General features: G+C 32.3%; 1 protein-coding gene across 2 annotated transcripts in view; it reads left to right on the forward strand.

Moving 5' to 3' along the window:
* Nucleotides 1-16,472, forward strand: part of LOC141301079 (GTPase HRas-like) — a 44,314-nt gene extending 27,842 nt beyond the window's left edge. For both annotated transcript variants that reach the window (XM_073831333.1, XM_073831334.1), the window contains exons 4-6: nt 3,050-3,209; nt 11,445-11,569; nt 15,794-16,472. In XM_073831333.1, the coding sequence (XP_073687434.1) occupies nt 3,050-3,209; nt 11,445-11,564 (280 nt within the window). In that variant the 3' untranslated portion in view covers nt 11,565-11,569; nt 15,794-16,472. The remainder of the gene's footprint in view (nt 1-3,049; nt 3,210-11,444; nt 11,570-15,793) is intronic.
* The last annotated feature ends 2,527 nt before the right edge of the window (nt 16,473-18,999 follow it).

Here is an 18,999-nt window from a genome sequence, read left to right on the forward strand (position 1 = left end):
GAAAGGAGAAAAGAAAAGGAGGATAACTGGATTAATTTCAATCCGTTTGTTGTTTGTGGGTAATGGGGTCTAGATAATGGGTTTTTAATACATGAAGTACACTACAAGATGGGGAATAGTAATGCACTGTTTACTATCAGACACAGATGGCAGTTGATAATAATCAGTTTGCATTTTATACACTATCAGTCAAAAGTTTTTGGAATAGTTATGATTTTTTTTTATGTTTTTCTAATCTAGATTCCATAATAATGAAGTACTTGTAATTAGATTAATTCCTTTTTTTTTTCATCTTTTAAATGTTTCTTACTAAAAAAAATGCAATCGCTTAAATGCATTCCGAAAGTCTTCAAGTTTTGTGGACATTCACACAAAGATCAGTCATTATTCAGGTGGCGATAACATTTGACCACTATATTTACAGAAATAATTTCAGGCCTAAGAGGTTTAAGTGTTTCAATATTGCATCAGTATTGATGAACACTTTGATTTTTAGTTGAATTATCATTCTGTAGGTTATTTAACCATGTATTTTTATATCTTTGGAAAGCTTTACACATTAAAATGCACAAATTTACAAACATTTTTGTCATCTGATCCTCTTTCACCTTATATATTTACTTGAAGTACCCTTGAGATTTTAAAATAAATATTTGAATAATTAAATATCACATTTACATATTCAGTGGTTCTCTGACATTGGTTATGGTCATCTGCTATGACATACAGGTTAACAAATTAAATATTTTTTAAAAAATTAGTGGTTTTTTTTATTATTTTGATTGATTTTAAAATTATTTATTTTAATTTAACATTTGATTAAATATTACCTTTTCATTAAACTCATAAACCCTCTGCAGTTCCTTCACAAACCCTAGTTTGGAAACCTTAAAGTGATATAATGTTTAATGCACTACATGCTGTTAATAACAACAAATATATATATATATATTTTTTTTTTTTTTATTATTATTATTTTTTTTTTTTTACTCTTTACAGTTTTTATGCCAATATGGTATAAGATTATCCTATTTAAATCAAGTTAGTTCAAAAGTAATCTAAAAGTAGTCTGATTATATTGCCTAAAATGTAATGGATTACGTTACTAACTAAATGTTTTGTTGTGTAATTTAGAATAAGTAACGGATTTCAATTTGCAAGTAATCTACCCAGGTCTGTTTATTATTAATTACTGCATCACGAACATATCTCATGAATCCTTTCATAAACAAAGTGTAGGGAGAGTGTAAACAGAGATTGATTGTGCAGTGAAGAGAGCTTAGTTGATTATAATGGAGCTTTGTGAGATTGCCATAAACTAGGAGTGACAGCTTTTAATGATTTTTAAGAGTTTGTAAATGAGATATTGATTTAATACAACACTTAAATAAACAAAAAGTTAATATTAAGTGACTTAAATTGTCTGACTATAACACTTGCCTGATTTTGATCTGTTTCGTTGTCAAAGAAAAACGAAAAACACTTTAAGGAGTCAAATATCACCTTTGATTATTGATTAGAATGTGCTCCAAAATTTTTAGCACTTATGCTCCTAAAAAGAAAAGTAGGCATTTATAAACCTATGCAAACACAGGAGAATACATCATTATCTTTCTAAATATGCTGACTTTTCATCACAATTTCAAAATAAAAGTTTAAAACCTTACTCTTTTTTTTACACGTTCAGGGGAATTTGTAAAAAAAAAAAGAGTAAGGTTTTCAACTTTTATTTTGAAATAAAATATATCATTATCTTTCTAAATATGCTAACTTTTTATCACAATTTCAAAATAAAAGTTTAAAACCTTACTCTTTTTTTTACACATTCAGGGGAATATAGCAAGGAAAAGAGTAAGGTTTTCAACTTTTATTTTGAAATAAAATATATCATTATCTTTCTAAATATGCTAACTATTCATCATGATTTCAAAATAAAAGTTTAAAACCTTACTCTTTTTTTACACATTCAGGGGAATATAGCAAGGAAAAGAGTAAGGTTTTAAACTTTTATTTTGAAATAAAATATATCATTATCTTTCTAAATATGCTAACTATTCATCATGATTTCAAAATAAAAGTTTAAAACCTTACTCTTTTTTTACACATTCAGGGGAATATAGTAAGGAAAAGAGTAAGGTTTTCAACTTTTATTTTGAAATAAAACATATCATTATCTTTCTAAATATGCTAACTTTTCATCACGATTTCAAAATAAAAGTTTAAAACCTTACTCTTTTTCCTTACTATATTCCCCTGAATGTGTAAAAAAAGTAAGGTTATAAACTTTAATTTTGAAATCGTGATGATAATGATTCTCCTGTGTTTGCGTAAGTTTATAAATGATATACCTGACAAATCTGATGAAATAGCACACGTTGCATTCCCAAATGAACGTTATAATAAACCCAAACTTACAACATTGTGCAGAAATAGAGTTTGAGATGCTGCACACATGTAAATAATAACAGTTTGTGTGGAGCAGCATTTACTGTGAACGGAGCCGCTGAGACGCACTACTTCCGGTATTTTGTTGATTACTCGACACTGGCAAAATGCAATCAAGAATTTTTTTTAAATCGAATACTTGAATAGAATCTAGGAATCGTTGCAACCCTAGAAGAGATGCATGCCTCTTTAAATGATAATGAGCTACTGTTGACCCCGCCCCCTCTTCTGTTTTTTTGTGTATTTGGTGTCATGTTACAGTGAAAAACAAAACTAACCCACTGCATCCTGGCTGAGGGCGGAGATATGATAATACGGGACAGTCTGTCAGCAGTTGTGGGCGGGGTCTAAGCAGTATAATGTCATACAGAATATTGAATAGAGGGCGGGGTTTATTTTAGTGCTCCTCCTCTCCGTTTCTCACTCATGGCAAACTAGCGGTTGGAGGGCGTGGTTAAGGTTGTTCATCTCAAGATTAGCAATGTGTGATAACAAAGTAAATAGAGTCCGTTTTGATTTCATGTTTCTCCACATTTTGTTCACGATCAAATGTCCGCCCACAATCTGGTTGAGTTTGACCGTGACATTTTGTGTTGGCTCTCAGGGAACAGATCAAACGGGTAAAGGACTCGGATGACGTGCCCATGGTGCTGGTGGGCAACAAATGCGACCTCCCGGCCCGGACGGTGGACACGCGGCAAGCGCAGGAGCTCGCCCGCAGTTACGGGATCCCCTTCATCGAGACCTCAGCCAAAACACGACAGGTGAGTCACAGGGAGCATTTTTAGCCAGTCATTCATTCAATTATTTATTTATTGTTTGTTTGTCCAGCAAAACCAGTCAGACTGTGTCTAATGTCAAAATGTCTTAAAGTGTAGTCATCTGAGTACTGTGTCCAAAATAACGGACACACCTACAATATAGTATTTCTGACTGTTTTTGTTGTTATTTGTTTGTTTTTAGCTCTGCTTTGTTTTATTTTGGGTTTTTATGTTTATGTTGTTTTGTTTTTTTGCATTTGTTTCTAGATTTGCTTTGTGTTTTGCTTTGTTTTACTTTGGTTTTTTTGCTTTGCATTTTTTGTTATTGTCTTTTTGCTTTGCTTTGTGTTTTGTTTCTAGCTTTGCTTTGTGTTGTTTAGTTTTTTGCTTTTTGCTTTGCTTTTTTTTTTTTTTTTTGCTTTGTGTTTTGATTTTTGGTTATGTTTCTAGATTTGCTTTGTGTTTTTTTAACTTTGTTTTTGTTTTTTGATTTGCTTTGCATTTTCTGTTGTGTTTTGTTTTGCTTTTTGTTTTTTGCTTTGCTTTGTTTTATTTATTTTTAGCTTTTTGTGTTTTTTTTAGCTTTGCTTTGTGTTTTGTTTTGTCTTTTACTTTTTTAGCTTTGCTTTGCATTTTGTTTTTTTTGCTTTGCTTTGTGTTGCTTTGTTTTTTGTTTTGTATTTTGTGTTTTGTTTTTAGCTTTACTTTATGTTTTGCTTTTTTGTTTTTGCTTTGCTTTGCATTTTGTTTTTAGCTTTGTTATGTTTGTTTTTTTGCTTTGCCTTGTTTTTTTGCTTTGTGTTTTGTTTTTAGCTTTACTTTTATTTGTTTTGTTTTGTTTAGCTTTGCATTTTGTTTTTAGCTTAGCTTTGTTTTTTTTGTTTTTTGTTTTAGCTTTGCTTTGCTTTGTTTTTTGCTTTTTTTGCTTTGCTTTACATTTTGTTTTTAGCTTTGTTTTTTTTTTTGCTTTGCCTTTTGTTTTTTGCTTTACTTTTATTTGTTTTAGCTTTACTTTTTGTTTTTAGCTTTGCTTTGCTTTGTTTTTTTGTTTGTTTTTTTGCTTTGCTTTGTTATGATTTTAGCTTTGTTTTGTTTTTTTGCATTGCCTTTTGTTTTTAGCTTTACTTTTATTTGTTTTGTTTTGTTTAGCTTTGCTTTGCATTTTGTTTTTAGCTTAGCTTTGTTTTGTTTTTTTTGTTTTTTGTTTTAGCTTTGCTTTGCTTTGTTTTTTGCTTTTTTTGCTTTGCTTTACATTTTGTTTTTAGCTGTTTTTTTTTTTGCTTTGCCTTTTGTTTTTTGCTTTACTTTTATTTGTTTTAGCTTTACTTTTTGTTTTTAGCTTTGCTTTGCTTTGTTTTTTTGTTTGTTTTTTTGCTTTGCTTTGTTATGATTTTAGCTTTGTTTTGTTTTTTTGCATTGCCTTTTGTTTTTAGCTTTACTTTTATTTGTTTTGTTTTGTTTAGCTTTGCTTTGCATTTTGTTTTTAGCTTAGCTTTGTTTTGTTTTTTTTGTTTTTTGTTTTAGCTTTGCTTTGCTTTGTTTTTTGCTTTTTTTGCTTTGCTTTACATTTTGTTTTTAGCTGTTTTTTTTTTTGCTTTGCCTTTTGTTTTAGCTTTGCTTTGCTTTGTTTTTTGCTTTTTTTGCTTTGCCTTTTGTTTTTTGCTTTACTTTTATTTGTTTTAGCTTTGCTTTTTGTTTTTAGCTTTGCTTTGCTTTGTTTTTTTGTTTGTTTTTTTGCTTTGCTTTGTTATGATTTTAGCTTTGTTTTGTTTTTTTGCATTGCCTTTTGTTTTTAGCTTTACTTTTATTTGTTTTGTTTTGTTTAGCTTTGCTTTGCATTTTGTTTTTAGCTTAGCTTTGTTTTTTTTGTTTTTTGTTTTAGCTTTGCTTTGCTTTGTTTTTTGCTTTTTTTGCTTTGCTTTACATTTTGTTTTTAGCTGTTTTTTTTTTTGCTTTGCCTTTTGTTTTTTGCTTTACTTTTATTTGTTTTAGCTTTGCTTTTTGTTTTTAGCTTTGCTTTGCTTTGTTTTTTTGTTTGTTTTTTTGCTTTGCTTTGTTATGATTTTAGCTTTGTTTTGTTTTTTTGCATTGCCTTTTGTTTTTAGCTTTACTTTTATTTGTTTTGTTTTGTTTAGCTTTGCTTTGCATTTTGTTTTTAGCTTAGCTTTGTTTTGTTTTTTTCTTTTAGCTTTGCTTTGCTTTGTTTTTTACTTTTTTTGCTTTGCTTTACATTTTGCTTTTAGCTTTGTTTTGTTTTTTGCTTTGCCTTTTGTTTTTTTGCTTTACTTTTATTTGTTTTAGCTTTGCTTTTTGTTTTTAGCTTTGCTTTGCTTTGTTTTTTTTTTGTTTTAGCTTTGCTTTGTTATGATTTTAGCTTTGCTTTTATTTTATTTTTTGCATTGCCTTTTGTTTTTAGCTTTACTTCGTGTTTTATTTGGTTTTATTTTTAGATTTGCTTTGTGTTTTGTTTTTTGTTATTAGCTTTGCTTTGTATGTTTAGTTTTGCTTTTTTATTTTTAGCTTTACTTTGTTTTGTTTTACTTTTTGCTTTGTGCAGCAAATGTAATTTGTACAAGGTTTAAGAAGTTTAAGAAATCTCACCCTAGAAATAAAATACTCTCATGATTTACTTTTAGAAGTAATCCATACAAATATTCCAAGCCTTCTGAAGTCTTACCGAAGTTTTATGTGACAAATGCACCAAAATTGTCATTATTCAATGAAAATCTCATATGCAGATATGGTGTTCACAGACAACATTCATCACAACTCAAAATCACAAAGTCCAAAAGAAATCTACTTCAGAGGGGAAGAGTTTTGGTTCATTTTCATTTTTGGCTAAAATGTTTGTTCACATGTTTACAGACCTATTCACACATCCGTTGTTTTTGCATCCAAATTAGTTGCCATTATTACTATTGTTAGTAGAAGTATAGTAATAATAGTATTAATAATAATAAAGACTTTTTTTTCAGCACAGTAGTGATGGGTAAAACAAAGCTTTTTGAAACTTTAAACCAGCTGAAGCAATTGCTTTGCAAAATTATTCACTTTTTCACTCTAAACGCAACATCCTTGTGTATAAAAATATCATTTACAAACCAATTCTGTATAACAACCAGTCTGTATAATGTGTTATTAATTTGCAGGGCTTGCTTTGTTTGTTTTATGGAAGGCTTGTCTAAACATAAATGTGTCAATAAAAACGCCTACAAATTTATAAAACTGATCTGAGTTCAGGTGAATCCTAGAAGCTGGTTATTGGGTTCACTGAGGTCATCACCTCCCCTGCACCAAACCACTGAAACTGAGAAACATTTCGAAACCGTTTTGACATAACCAAACCTCAGTTACTGAAATCACATGACTGAGTTTCACACGCTGTAAATCACTGGTTCCAAACAAATGATTCACAAAGGTTTCAAAGCTTCATGTGTTTCAAAAGTACTCATCACCACAGCAAAGCAGTATTTTTTATTTTTAAAATACAAAAAATAATAATATAATATAATGATAATAATGTTTTGGTACATTAAGGTATTATTATATGTTTTTAATTATTAATTATTTTGGAAGTATTAAATAATTATTAGATTTTCGTATTTTGTTCTGGTTTCAGTTTAATTTTAGTTAGATTATTTTAGTTTTTAGTAAAGTCTATATTGTTTAAATTTATTTTATTTTATTTAATAAAAATTAATAAAAATGAGAAATGTTGCCTTAGCAACTATGTGAAATAAAATAAGCTTTAAATGTTTTTTAAAAACATTTGATTTCAGGTAGCGTTTATTTGATATCAAATCACGCAAGGTTTTTTAATTTTCTTTTTCATTTAATTTTATTTATTTTTTTATCATTTTTTTAGTTGTAGTTCTAGTTTACTGTAATAAAGCTGCCTCAAAATAAACCAATGTGACCCTGGACCACAAAACCAGTAGTAAGTAGCACAGGTGTATTCACTGTATGGGTCAAAATTATCGATTTTTCTTTTATACCAAAAATCATTAGGATATTAAGTAGATTTGTTCCATGAAGATTTTTGTAAATTTCCTACCATAAATATATCAAAACTTAATTGTTGATTAGTAATATGCATTGCTAAGAACTAGGGATGGGGCCGATCCGATCCAGTATCGGTATCGGGTTCTGATACGAGCTTAATTAATGGATCGGAAATTTACGATCCAACCTAGAGAAATTTCCGATCCAGAGTTATGTCTATGTACAGTGCTGTCTGCTGAAATGACTTCACAAGTGATCCCGGGCTAGGTGACGTGTCTGTGCTCCAATGAGACACTGAGAGAGATGAGATGCCTCCTTTGAGGAAATCTTCAGTTTGCAGGTAGCAGTTTAGCATTGAGCGTCATACATGTCCGCTGTGTTGAAATACTTTACGGTCGGAAACGCCGCAAAGACAGCAACGTGCAATGTTTGCAAAGCCGTTGTTCCGAGAGGTGGCACCTCGTGGATTTATTTAGTAGATTAACTGTTCAATATTACCCATCATAGAGTAAAAGTTTATAATTTGTAGACTTCGTGCGTGTTATTTTCTGTTTTTAACGTTGCCGCACACACCTGAAGCGAGCACGCGCACAGAGAGAGAGAGAGAGAGAGAGAGAGAGAGAGAGAGAGAGACGTGATTCAAACTGCGCGATTCACAGACTGATTACTCTTTAACGTCTCTTGAACAGAAACATTCATACAAAGTTATGTTTAAATACCCGTTGTTTTATTCTGGTAACACCGTCGGTTATGTCTTCAGTGAACCGAAACAGCTGAGAATGAGATGCGTGCCAGTATTACGTGCGTTAGGCCTTAAAGAGACAGCATCCTATAAATACCTGCAGTGAGAAGCACTAGTTATTTATCAATGAATTATTAAATTTCTGCACCTGAATACTAGTATTATTGATTTTATTAGTAACTTTATGTTGTATTCATCTACACTTGTCATTTGTGTTAGTGTTCTTGTTTTGTTACTTATTATATTAGTTCAGCTAGTTTTTGCTGTGGATTAGAAGTACTTAAAGTAAGCATTCAGTAATTAATAAACAACAAACTTTTTTTGTTTTGTTTGTTTTTTGCTGATCCGAAAAGTGCACTTATTGCACTTTTATTCAAAATGTTTAACATTTGAAAACCTTACTTTGTTGCTGCTACACAAGCAAGAATTTACTGAATTTATGTTGATCAGATGCACATTGTTCTATTTATAGTGTGAATATTTATTTTTTATTTCAAATATTTGAAAACCTTTATGTTTTATGCAACAAGAGTGTATATTGCACTAGTATCTAGTAACCCTGTCATGAAATTTAAATAAATATCAATTTAAACCCTTAAAGTTGCATATTTGTTTTCAGGATGGGATTTCTGCCATTTTCTAACCTCATACTTACCTCAAGTTGCTTTTTGGGAGATACTTAGGCTTGCTTGTAGAGAAGTTTGTTACAGCCTCATAAAATCAACAATAATGATAATAGTCATAGTGATATAAAAGCAAATAGAGCTCTGGTATCGGAATAGTATCGGTATCGGCAGATATCCCAATTCCAGTATCGGAATCGGATCGGAAGTGAAAAAATGTGGATCGGTGCATCCCTACTAAGAACTTCATTTAGACAACTTTAAAAGCGATTTTTGCACCCTCAGATTCCAGATTTTTAAACAGTTGTATCTCAGCCAAATATTGTCCTATCCTAACAAACCATACATCAATGCAAAGATTATTTATCCAGATTTCAGATGATGTAAAAATCCCAATTTCGAAAAATCGACCCTTATTCTGGTTTTGTGGCCAAGGGTCACGAGTTTTAGTATGCATTTAGGAGATCAGATATGCATTTAATAAAATTTTTTTAACTTGGTGTAAATAGGAAAGTTTTACATTTAAAAAATACTTTTAATGAAGTACTGTACAAAAGTGCTGATTGTTTCTTAATGATTTTACGGTTTGTAGCGCTCAAGGACATTATTTAGGCTGGACCTATATTTTTGCTTTCTGCATCTAGAGTTAGTCTGAGCGGTTTTATACGTTTAATAGTTCTGGGAGATTCTTTGGATTTACAGTATTTAGTTTCCTCATGGCCACCTACACACACACACACACACACACACACCTACACACACACACACACACACACACACACCTACACACACACACACACACACACACACACACACACACACACACACACACACAGGGTATGTTGTATAACACTGCAGGGAATGACTCACTGGCGTTTGTGTTTTGCCCATCTGACGAAAACTGTGAGAAAAAGACCAAGACCACACATTTACCATCACATTACTCCAGTATGTTTGTCACCTGTACAGATTTCCCCTTACCAAAAAAGAAGTATACTTCAAGTTTATGTTATAATGTATACTTAAGTTAAATTCAAGTATATTTATGTAGTAAGTATACAAATATCAGTGTACACTTTTGAGTGTACTATTTCAATACTCCTTGGGACTAAATCGGCCCACTTTCTAGTATATAAAAGTATAGTTTAAGTATAAAAGTAGTAAACTTTGAGTACACAACTAGTTTACATCTATGTTTTCAGTTTGCACTGCAAGTGAACTTATAGTTATACTGATAGTTTACTAATTAAATACTTTTTAATGCATTTTTAGTACACTTTGAAGTATAGTCTCATTAAATACTAGATTAGTAGTTTTACACTGCAAGTATACTTTTTTAAAATGAACTTTACATCATACTTTAAGGCAAGACACTGCAGGTGAATAGGGTGAAAAAAACTAATAGTTATCTTGATTACTTTGATAATTGCAAACGTTTTTTGTATTACAAGTTTTCTAAAATGTTAGGTTTAAATATGCAAATGAGCCATTATTTAATGAAATATGGCTAATTTGCATACATTTCTAGTGCAAAAATCTAAACACTGGATGAAGTCAGTTTCAAAATTCTTGTTTAATTAGTTTTTTGACATATTAGATTCAAATGTTTTTACTGAGGGGATTTGGGGAATTTTGTCACTCCATAATTCAGAATAAACTTAGAACAGACAGAAAACAATGTATTTATTTAGTTTTTTTAGCATTTTTGGGGGAATAAAATGTTGTATAAAATCAAGCAAATCTTCAGGATATAGACAGGAATTAAAATGTAAAGTTTGGTGTGTGTGAGTGCTACTGAAGTGGAGATTTATGGCTCAGCGTAGGAGAAAAAATAATAATTTGAGAAAACAGCCTTTAAAAATATGTATTGTAATTGAAATGTATTGACACAAATAGATAAAGTGCTATAAAAGATACACTTAACAATGTCTTTTGGATGCTTTCTTTCCACTAGTCTGAAAAAACACTTTATGAAACACCAAAAAAACCCAAATCTCAAACTTGACAGGTGTATTAAAAAAACAGTGATTTTGCCTGCCTATATAGGTATTAATTTGTATATATTTTGTTATATGAATATCTGAACATACAAAACATCAAAAGAAAGAACAGGGTATCTGTTTGTAAACAAAAACATTTTATTCTAGCTTCATGCATTCTTTTTTTTTTTTATAAACACTTGAATGTGGGTAAGTTTCATAAACAAAAATAAATAAATAAACAACATTTTGAACAAAAAGACTATTGATAATAATCAAAACATAGATGGAGTTGATCAACACTGCAAAGCTTGACAGTCATTATTACCTCTTTATGAGTCGACATTTTATTCCATAACATTGCACAGTTTTACATGGTATCTGTGGTTTTGATGCTGTTTTATGTCTGATGATTGTGTTAGATTACATGTGGAAGCATCTGTTGTTTCGGTTTCTTCTTCACTTGTGTTTTGGAAATTCTGTACAGAAGATGTGCAAATAGCGCCCCTTGCGTATAACAATGAAAATGTATATATTATATTTATATTAAATAATATATTTAGACTTTTTCTAAGTATAAATATACTTAAATGTCATTTTAAGTATATTTTTGAGAAGTATATAAAGCACATTTCTAAGAAGTACAGTACACTGAAAGACTGAAAGTTTAAAAGAAGTATACTAATGGCTCACTTGAATAAACTTCTTTTTCATGAGGGTCATCTCTAGCTGCAGGTTTCCATCTACTGCTGTGCATAGAAGTGTTATTCAGCCCTAGATCTCGTCTAGTTTGTTACTGATCTGTGAGATGTGTTTGAGTTTCTGACCAATCACAGATCCTGAATCTCTCGATAGCATCATCATTGGTTGGTGTTTCTCCTCATGTGTGCAGGGTGTGGAGGACGCGTTTTACACGCTGGTGCGGGAGATCCGTCAGCACAAGATGAGGAAGCTGAACCCACCGGACGAGAGCGGACAGGACTGCATGAGCTGCCGCTGCGTCGTGTCGTGATCCAGGTGCCAAAATGCACATCATTTTAGGACACAATAAACAGACAACATGAATGACTGAGAACAAACTGCACTTTGGTTTCACTTTGTGAATGAGTCAGTGATTTCTCATCACACAAAATCATCACTAGCAATAACAGAATTGCTGAGGAATGCCACTTGAAAGGCCAGCGCTTATGAGAGAGAAATATTATATTTATGTATTTATTAGTAGTGTTTGCTAAAGCAAGCATCACCATTACTATTACTGTAACTTTATTATTAAAAATATTTGATGAAACAATATATATATATATATATATATATATATATATATATATAAAAAAAAAATCTTTAATGCACATGATGGGATGTCTCTTGCTCACCAAGGCTGCGTTTATTTGATTAAAAACACAGTAAAAACTGTAGTATTGTGAAATATTATTATAATTTAAAATAACTGTTTTCTATCTGAATATATTGTAAAATGTAATTTATTGCTGTGATCAAAGCAGAATTTTCAGCCACATTACTCCAGTCTTTAGTGTCACATGATCCTTTAGAAAGGATGTTAATGTTAGATTGTAACATTAAAGTGGTTTTACTGTTGTTTTATCTATTTAATGGACCTTGCTGAAGAAATTCGTACTTTAATTTAAAAAATAAAATTCTCATCAGGAACTTTACTGGTAGTATACTTTACCTTAAAAAGTCTATACATTTTTAAAATATATATGTAATTTTATGGTATTTATGTGTTTTCTTATTTAAAATGAATTATTCGTAATAATAACAATGACCATATAATAAGAAAACTATAGATGCTGAATTATTATTTATGACTTTATTTTTTTAAGACCTAATTAATAAAATATTTGTTTCATTTCAGAATTTAGTTTGTCATATCTAATACATAATATTTGATATATATATATATATATATATATATATATAATAGTAAAACTAATATATTTATATTTAGCATTTTCATGACAGTTACCAACAAAAATCAAGTTTTTATTGCTGCAATATATGCATATTATTATTATTACATTTTAAATTGTATACATTATAATTGTGTTTGTTGTACTGGCTTTAATTTATTAATAAAAATAGACAGATTTTTTTTCTTATTTAAATTATATTAAAAAATTGCAATACTGTGAAAGTCCATTTCTGCCACTGAATAAAAAATGAAAAAGGTAATTGCAAGTTTTTATCTCACCAATCTGCGGGATATCAACGTACAATTGCAAGATATAAAGTTGCAATTCTGACTTTTTTTCATATAAATGTGAGTTTGCAATTCTGACATTATTTCTTAGAATTGTGCTTTAATTTCTCAGAATCACCACCTTTTTTAGATTGTTTATATCTTACAATTCTTAAACGTACATTCTGAGAAAAAAATCTGAATTGTGAGATGTAAACTTGAAATTAAAAAAAAAGATAGAATTGCGAGACGTAAACTCAAAAATTCAGAAAAGAAAAGTCAGAATTACAAGACGTAAGCACAAAATTCAGAGCAAAAAGCCCGAATTGCGAGATGTAAAAAAAATTCTGACAAAAAAAGTTGGTATTGCGAGATGTAAACTCGCAATTCGGCGGAAAAAATTGAATTGCAACATGAACTCGAAATTTAAAGAAAAAAGTCAGAATTGTGTGATAAACTCGAAATTCTGAGAAAAAAAAATCTGAATTGTGAGATGTAAACTTGAAATTCCGAAAAGAAAAGTCGGAATTGCAAGACTTAAACTTGAAAATTCAGAAAAGTCGGAATTGCAAGACGTAAACTCGAAAATTCAGAAAAGTCGGAATTGCGAGACTTAAACTCAAAAATTTAGAAAAGAAAAGTCAGAATTGCGAGACGTAAACTCGAAAATTCTGGAAAAAAAAAGTCAGAATTGTGAGACGTAAACTTGAAATTCAGAGTAAAAAAGTCAGAATTGAGAGACGTAAACTCAAAAATTCCGAAAAGAAAATTGTGAGATGTAAACTCCAAATTCTGAGCAAAACGTCCCAATTGTGAGATGAACTCGAAATTCAGAAAAGAAAAGTTGGAATTGCAAGATGTAAATTTGAAAAGGCGAAATGTAAACTCAAAAATGTAAAGAAAAATGTCGGAATTGTGAGATAAACTGGAAATTCGGAGGAAAAAAATTTGAATTGTGAGATGTAAACTTGAAATTCAGAAAAGAAAAGTCGGAATTGCAAGACGTAAACTCGAAAATTCAGAAAAGTCGGAATTGCGAGACCTAAACTCAAAAATTTAGAAAAGAAAAGTCAGAATTGCGAGACGTAAACTCGAAAATTCTGGAAAAAAAAAGTCAGAATTGTGAGACGTAAGCACAAAATTCAGAGCAAAAAGCCCGAATTGTGAGATGTAAAAAAAAATTCAGAAAAGAAAAGTCGGAATTGCGAGACGAAAACTCGAAAATTCTGAAAATAAAAGTCAGAATTGAGAGACCTAAACTCACAAATTCTGAAAAGAAAAGTCGGAAATGCAAAATGTAAACTCTAAAATTTAGAAAAAAAAAGTCGGAATTATGAGACGTAAACTTGAAATTCAGAGTAAAAAAGTCAGAATTGAGAGACGTAAACTCAAAAATTCCGAAAAGAAAAGTCGGAATTGAGAGACGTAAACTCGAAAATTCCGAAAAGAAAATTGTGAGATGTAAACCCAAATTCTGAGCAAAACGTCCCAATTGTGAGATGAACTCGAAATTCAGAAAATAAAAGTTGGAATTGTGAGATGTAAACTCGAAAATTCACAAAAGAAAAGTCGGAATTGCAAGACGTAAATTTGAAAATTCAAAAAGAAAAGGCGAAATGTAAACTCGAAAATGTAAAGAAAAATGTCGGAATTGTGAGATAAACTGGAAATTCGGAGAAAAAAAATTTTAATTGTGAGATGTAAACTTGAAATTCAGAAAAGAAAAGTCGGAATTGCGAGACCTAAACTCAAAAATTTAGAAAAGAAAAGTCAGAATTGCGAGACGTAAGCACAAAATTCAGAGCAAAAAGCCCGAATTGCGAGATGTAAAAAAAATTCTGACAAAAAAAGTCGGTATTGCGAGATGTAAACTCGCAATTCGGTGGAAAAAATAGAATTGCAACATGAACTCGAAATTTAAAGTAAAAAGTCATAATTGTGTGATAAACTCGAAATTCTGAGAAAAAAAATCTGAATTGCGAGATGTAAACTTGAAATTCTGAGTAAAAAAGTCAGAATTGAGAGACGTAAACTCGAAAATTCCGAAAAGAAAATTGTGAGATGTAAACTCCAAATTATGAGCAAAACGTCCCAATTGTGAGATGAACTCGAAATTCAGAAAAGAAAAGTTGGAATTGTGAGATGTAAACTTGAAATTCAGAAAAGAAAAGTCGGAATTGCAAGACGTAAATTCGAAAATTCAGAAAAGTCGGAATTGCGAGACGTAAACTTGAAAATTCTGGAAAAAAAAAAGTCAGAATTGAGAGACGTAAACTCAAAAATTCCGAAAAGAAAAGTCGGAATTGAGAGACGTAAACTCAAAAATTCCGAAAAGAAAAGTCGGAATTGAGAGACGTAAACTCAAAAATTCCGAAAAAAAAAAAGTCAGAATTGAGAGACGTAAACTCAAAAATTCCGGAAAAAAAAGTCAGAATTGAGAGACGTAAACTCAAAAATTCCGAAAAGAAAAGTCGGAATTGAGAGACGTAAACTCAAAAATTCCGAAAAGAAAATTGTGAGATGTAAACCCAAATTCTGAGCAAAACGTCCCAATTGTGAGATGTAAACTCGAAAATTCACAAAAGAAAAGTCGGAATTGCAAGACGTAAATTTGAAAATTCAAAAAAGAAAAGGCGAAATGTAAACTCGAAAATGTAAAGAAAAATGTCGGAATTGTGAGATAAACTGGAAATTCTGAGAAAAAAAATTTGAATTGTGTGATCTCAAAATTTAGAGCAAAAAGTCAGAATTGCAAGATTTAAACTTGTAATTCAGAGAAAAAAGTCTAAATTGCGAGAGAAAAACTTATTACCTTTTTATTTTTTATTCAGTGGTGGAAACATGCTTCCATACGATATTGAAATACAATATTGAAGTCAGGCGCTTTATGGCAATTTTTTTCCCATTACGTTAAAGAGAACCGGCAGCAAAATGCCACATATTTTAATGGTACAAATTTGCATAACACATTTTCTTTCGATTTTGTAGTGAAATATGACCTCTGTAATAATAAGCACTTCCTGTTTTCTCGTCCTCAGCTGACGGGCGCGTGTTGGGAGAAGTTTACCCACGGCTCCGTGCGGCAGACTGGACCAGAGAGGGAAGACGTAGCGTCTCATCTGAAAGCGACTGTTAACGAAAGCGAGCGAGGCCTCCTGCGTATCGAACATTTGCGACAGGAAGCGGTCTTGCGTTGACCACCGGGTGACCTCTCTGGATGTCCACGTCTGCCTGATAAACACCACTAATGACTTACTCCTTTCTCTTGTTTATTTGTAACCCCAGTCTGCTAATGCTGGGCGCCTCTGTGGATTTCTGCTAAATTATTGTTCTTGTGAAGTCTCAACACTGGTCTTAAACGGACTCGCCACGTCACACGACCTCAACGTCACACACAAACCTTCCTCAGCTCCGACGGACAGACTGGACACTAGTGACCTCATCCCACGACTCCCGTCCCGCCTCAGTCGCACCTCACGGAAAGCATATATATGTACATGTCTGTCGGAAAGAGCGGACACTCTGTAGAAATAATCAGGAGTGTTTTTTTTTTTTTTGCTTAATGTGCAGGTTGTTTTAACATAACGTTTGTGGAAATCAAACAGGAGCATTAGTTCTGTGTGCTGGTAAATGTGTATGTTATGAACGAACATTACCATTAGAAAATTAAACAGGCTGACTGAATTTTCAAAAATAAAAACTCTTGAGTTGTTTGAAGACGCTTGTGTTTGTTTTGAAAATCCGTCTGTGGAATTCCTATGATATTTAATAGATATTTCCTAATGGTTACCTCAGTAAAGTCACAAAAAACATGAATAGGGGAGATAACAGCACCCCCATGTGGCTGTTTTGTGGATGGTTAATGTACTATTTTTGACCCTGGACCACAAAACCAGTCAAATTGAGATTAATACTTAATATCTAAAAGTTGAATTAATAAGCTTTCCATTGATGTACGATAGTTAGGATAGGACAATATTTGGCCTGAGATGCAGCTATTTGAAAATCTGGAATCTGAGGGTGTAAAAAAATCTAAATATTGAGAAAATCACCTTTAAAGTTGTCCAAAGTTCTTAGCAATGCATATTACTAATCAAACATTAAGTTTTGATATATTTACGGTAGTATATTTACAAAATATCTTCATAGAACATGATATTTACTTAATATGCTAAGGATTTTTGGCATAAAAGAAAAATTTATCATTTTGACCCATACAATGTATTTTTGGCTATTGCTACAAATATATCCATGCTACTTAAGATGGTTTTGTGTTCCAGGTTCACATTTGGGAATTAAAATAAATATTATATAAATTTTTTTTTTCATATGCTTACCAATACAGTAAAAACATTAATATTTTGAAATACAATTTAAAATATGTTAAATATTATCTATTTAAATATATGTAAAATATACATGATAATATATATATATATATATATATATATATATATATATATATATATATATATATATATATAGGTATATAGGTATATTGTTATAGATAATATATGTAAAGTGTAATTATTCCTGATGCAAAGCTGAATTTTTAGCATCATTATATCACATTACATTTCTGAAGTAACATTTCTGATTATTAATATTTGAATGAAAATTGTTATACGCTACCACTCAGAATTTTAAGCTAAAATTTAAGAAAAATTATGCATTAAAGTAATCAAGTGACAGTAAAGACATTTATAATGTTACAAAAGGCTATATTTCAAATCATTGCTGTTCTTTTTAACTTTATTTTCAATAACAGGTTTTTAGGACTCATAATAATAATAATAATAATAATAATAATAACCGTTAATAACTGAACACTAACGATAATTGATAAATTGAGCAGCAAATCATATCATCAAAGCATATTAGAATGATTTCACAGGAATACATTTTATTTTAAGGTAAAAGTAAAATTTTATTATAGGGTAAAAGTTATGGTTAATGCATGACTATAAAAAATTGCCCACTTGACTTTATGGGAAAACATCTGGAAATGCCTGCAAATGTGCAACAACCAGCTGTAAATCAAACATTTTTTTAACAAATAAAAACGTCTAGGTTACGAAGGTAACCCACGTTCCCTGAAGGAGGGAACGGAGACGTTACATGGGATCTCGCCTGAGAGACCGATCATCTCTGAGCCTTATATAAAAAGGCCAATTGCAAATTGGCGAGTGGACGTGCGCGTCGGCCACTCCCCCGTACATACGGGTATATAAGATGGCGGCGCGCATCACTCAAACAGGTTTTCGCTGAAGAGCCGTCAAGCCGGCGTCAGCGCGACGCCAGGGGCGTGGCAGGGGAATGTAACGTCTCCGTTCCCTCCTTCAGGGAACGTGGGTTACCTTCGTAACCTAGACGTTCCCCTTCAGTCGAATCACTTCGACGTTACATGGGAACTAGCCCTATGGAAAAGGCCACGACCCTGACGCCGCGTTACGCAACAACTTCACGTGCTGACAAGTATACGTGCCGACAGGCGAAGTGTAACGTAACCTTCCCAACGCCCTGAGGCCCAATAAGGGGGCCCTTCCAGGGATGCCAGTTGTACTGAAGCATGGGTTGGGGGGGCGGAGCACATGAAATCTTTACATGTGGAAATGAGAATAATTCAATATATCCATAAAGGTTTTTAGGGATACACGAGGGAAACAGCGGTCTCCTCCGCTGGAATAATAAAAAACTAAGCCACAACCTGCGGGGCGAAGGAGACCCAGGCAGGATCACAGTGCAGGGCTACTCCGCGCCTAGCCCTGACTGCGGGGCAGGAGGACCCAGGGTTCGCCGGAGGGAACATTCTGGAAAATAGCGCACGGATCCATGTGGGAATGGCGCCGCAAGCCGACACCAGCCGGTCTTCCCGCTCACCTGTGAGTCCTTATATTAGGACACGGGAGAACGGCCTCTACGCAAGGTTGTAGAACCAAGCGAAGGTGGGGTGTCGCCCAGCCCGCAGCTTCCGGTTTTTACATCTGCTGGTGAGGTGCCATGAACCAAGGATCACGGCTGTCCCTGAGTATAACAGGGAGAAGGCATCTACCACCCAGTTAGCCAACCTCAGTTCGGGGAGCATTCCCTTTCTGCTGAATCCCGAGGCAGATGAAGCTGCTGGTGCGGCTGAAGTGCCGAGTGATTCAAGTTTCACATATTTAACGACACAACATCGCAAGGCTGGGTCTGCCTCCTCCGGGGCAGAGCTTGCAGGTTCACCACCTGATCGCGGAAAGGCGTG

Source organism: Garra rufa, chromosome 25 (assembly GCF_049309525.1).
Source record: "Garra rufa chromosome 25, GarRuf1.0, whole genome shotgun sequence".
Taxonomy (NCBI): domain Eukaryota; kingdom Metazoa; phylum Chordata; class Actinopteri; order Cypriniformes; family Cyprinidae; genus Garra; species Garra rufa.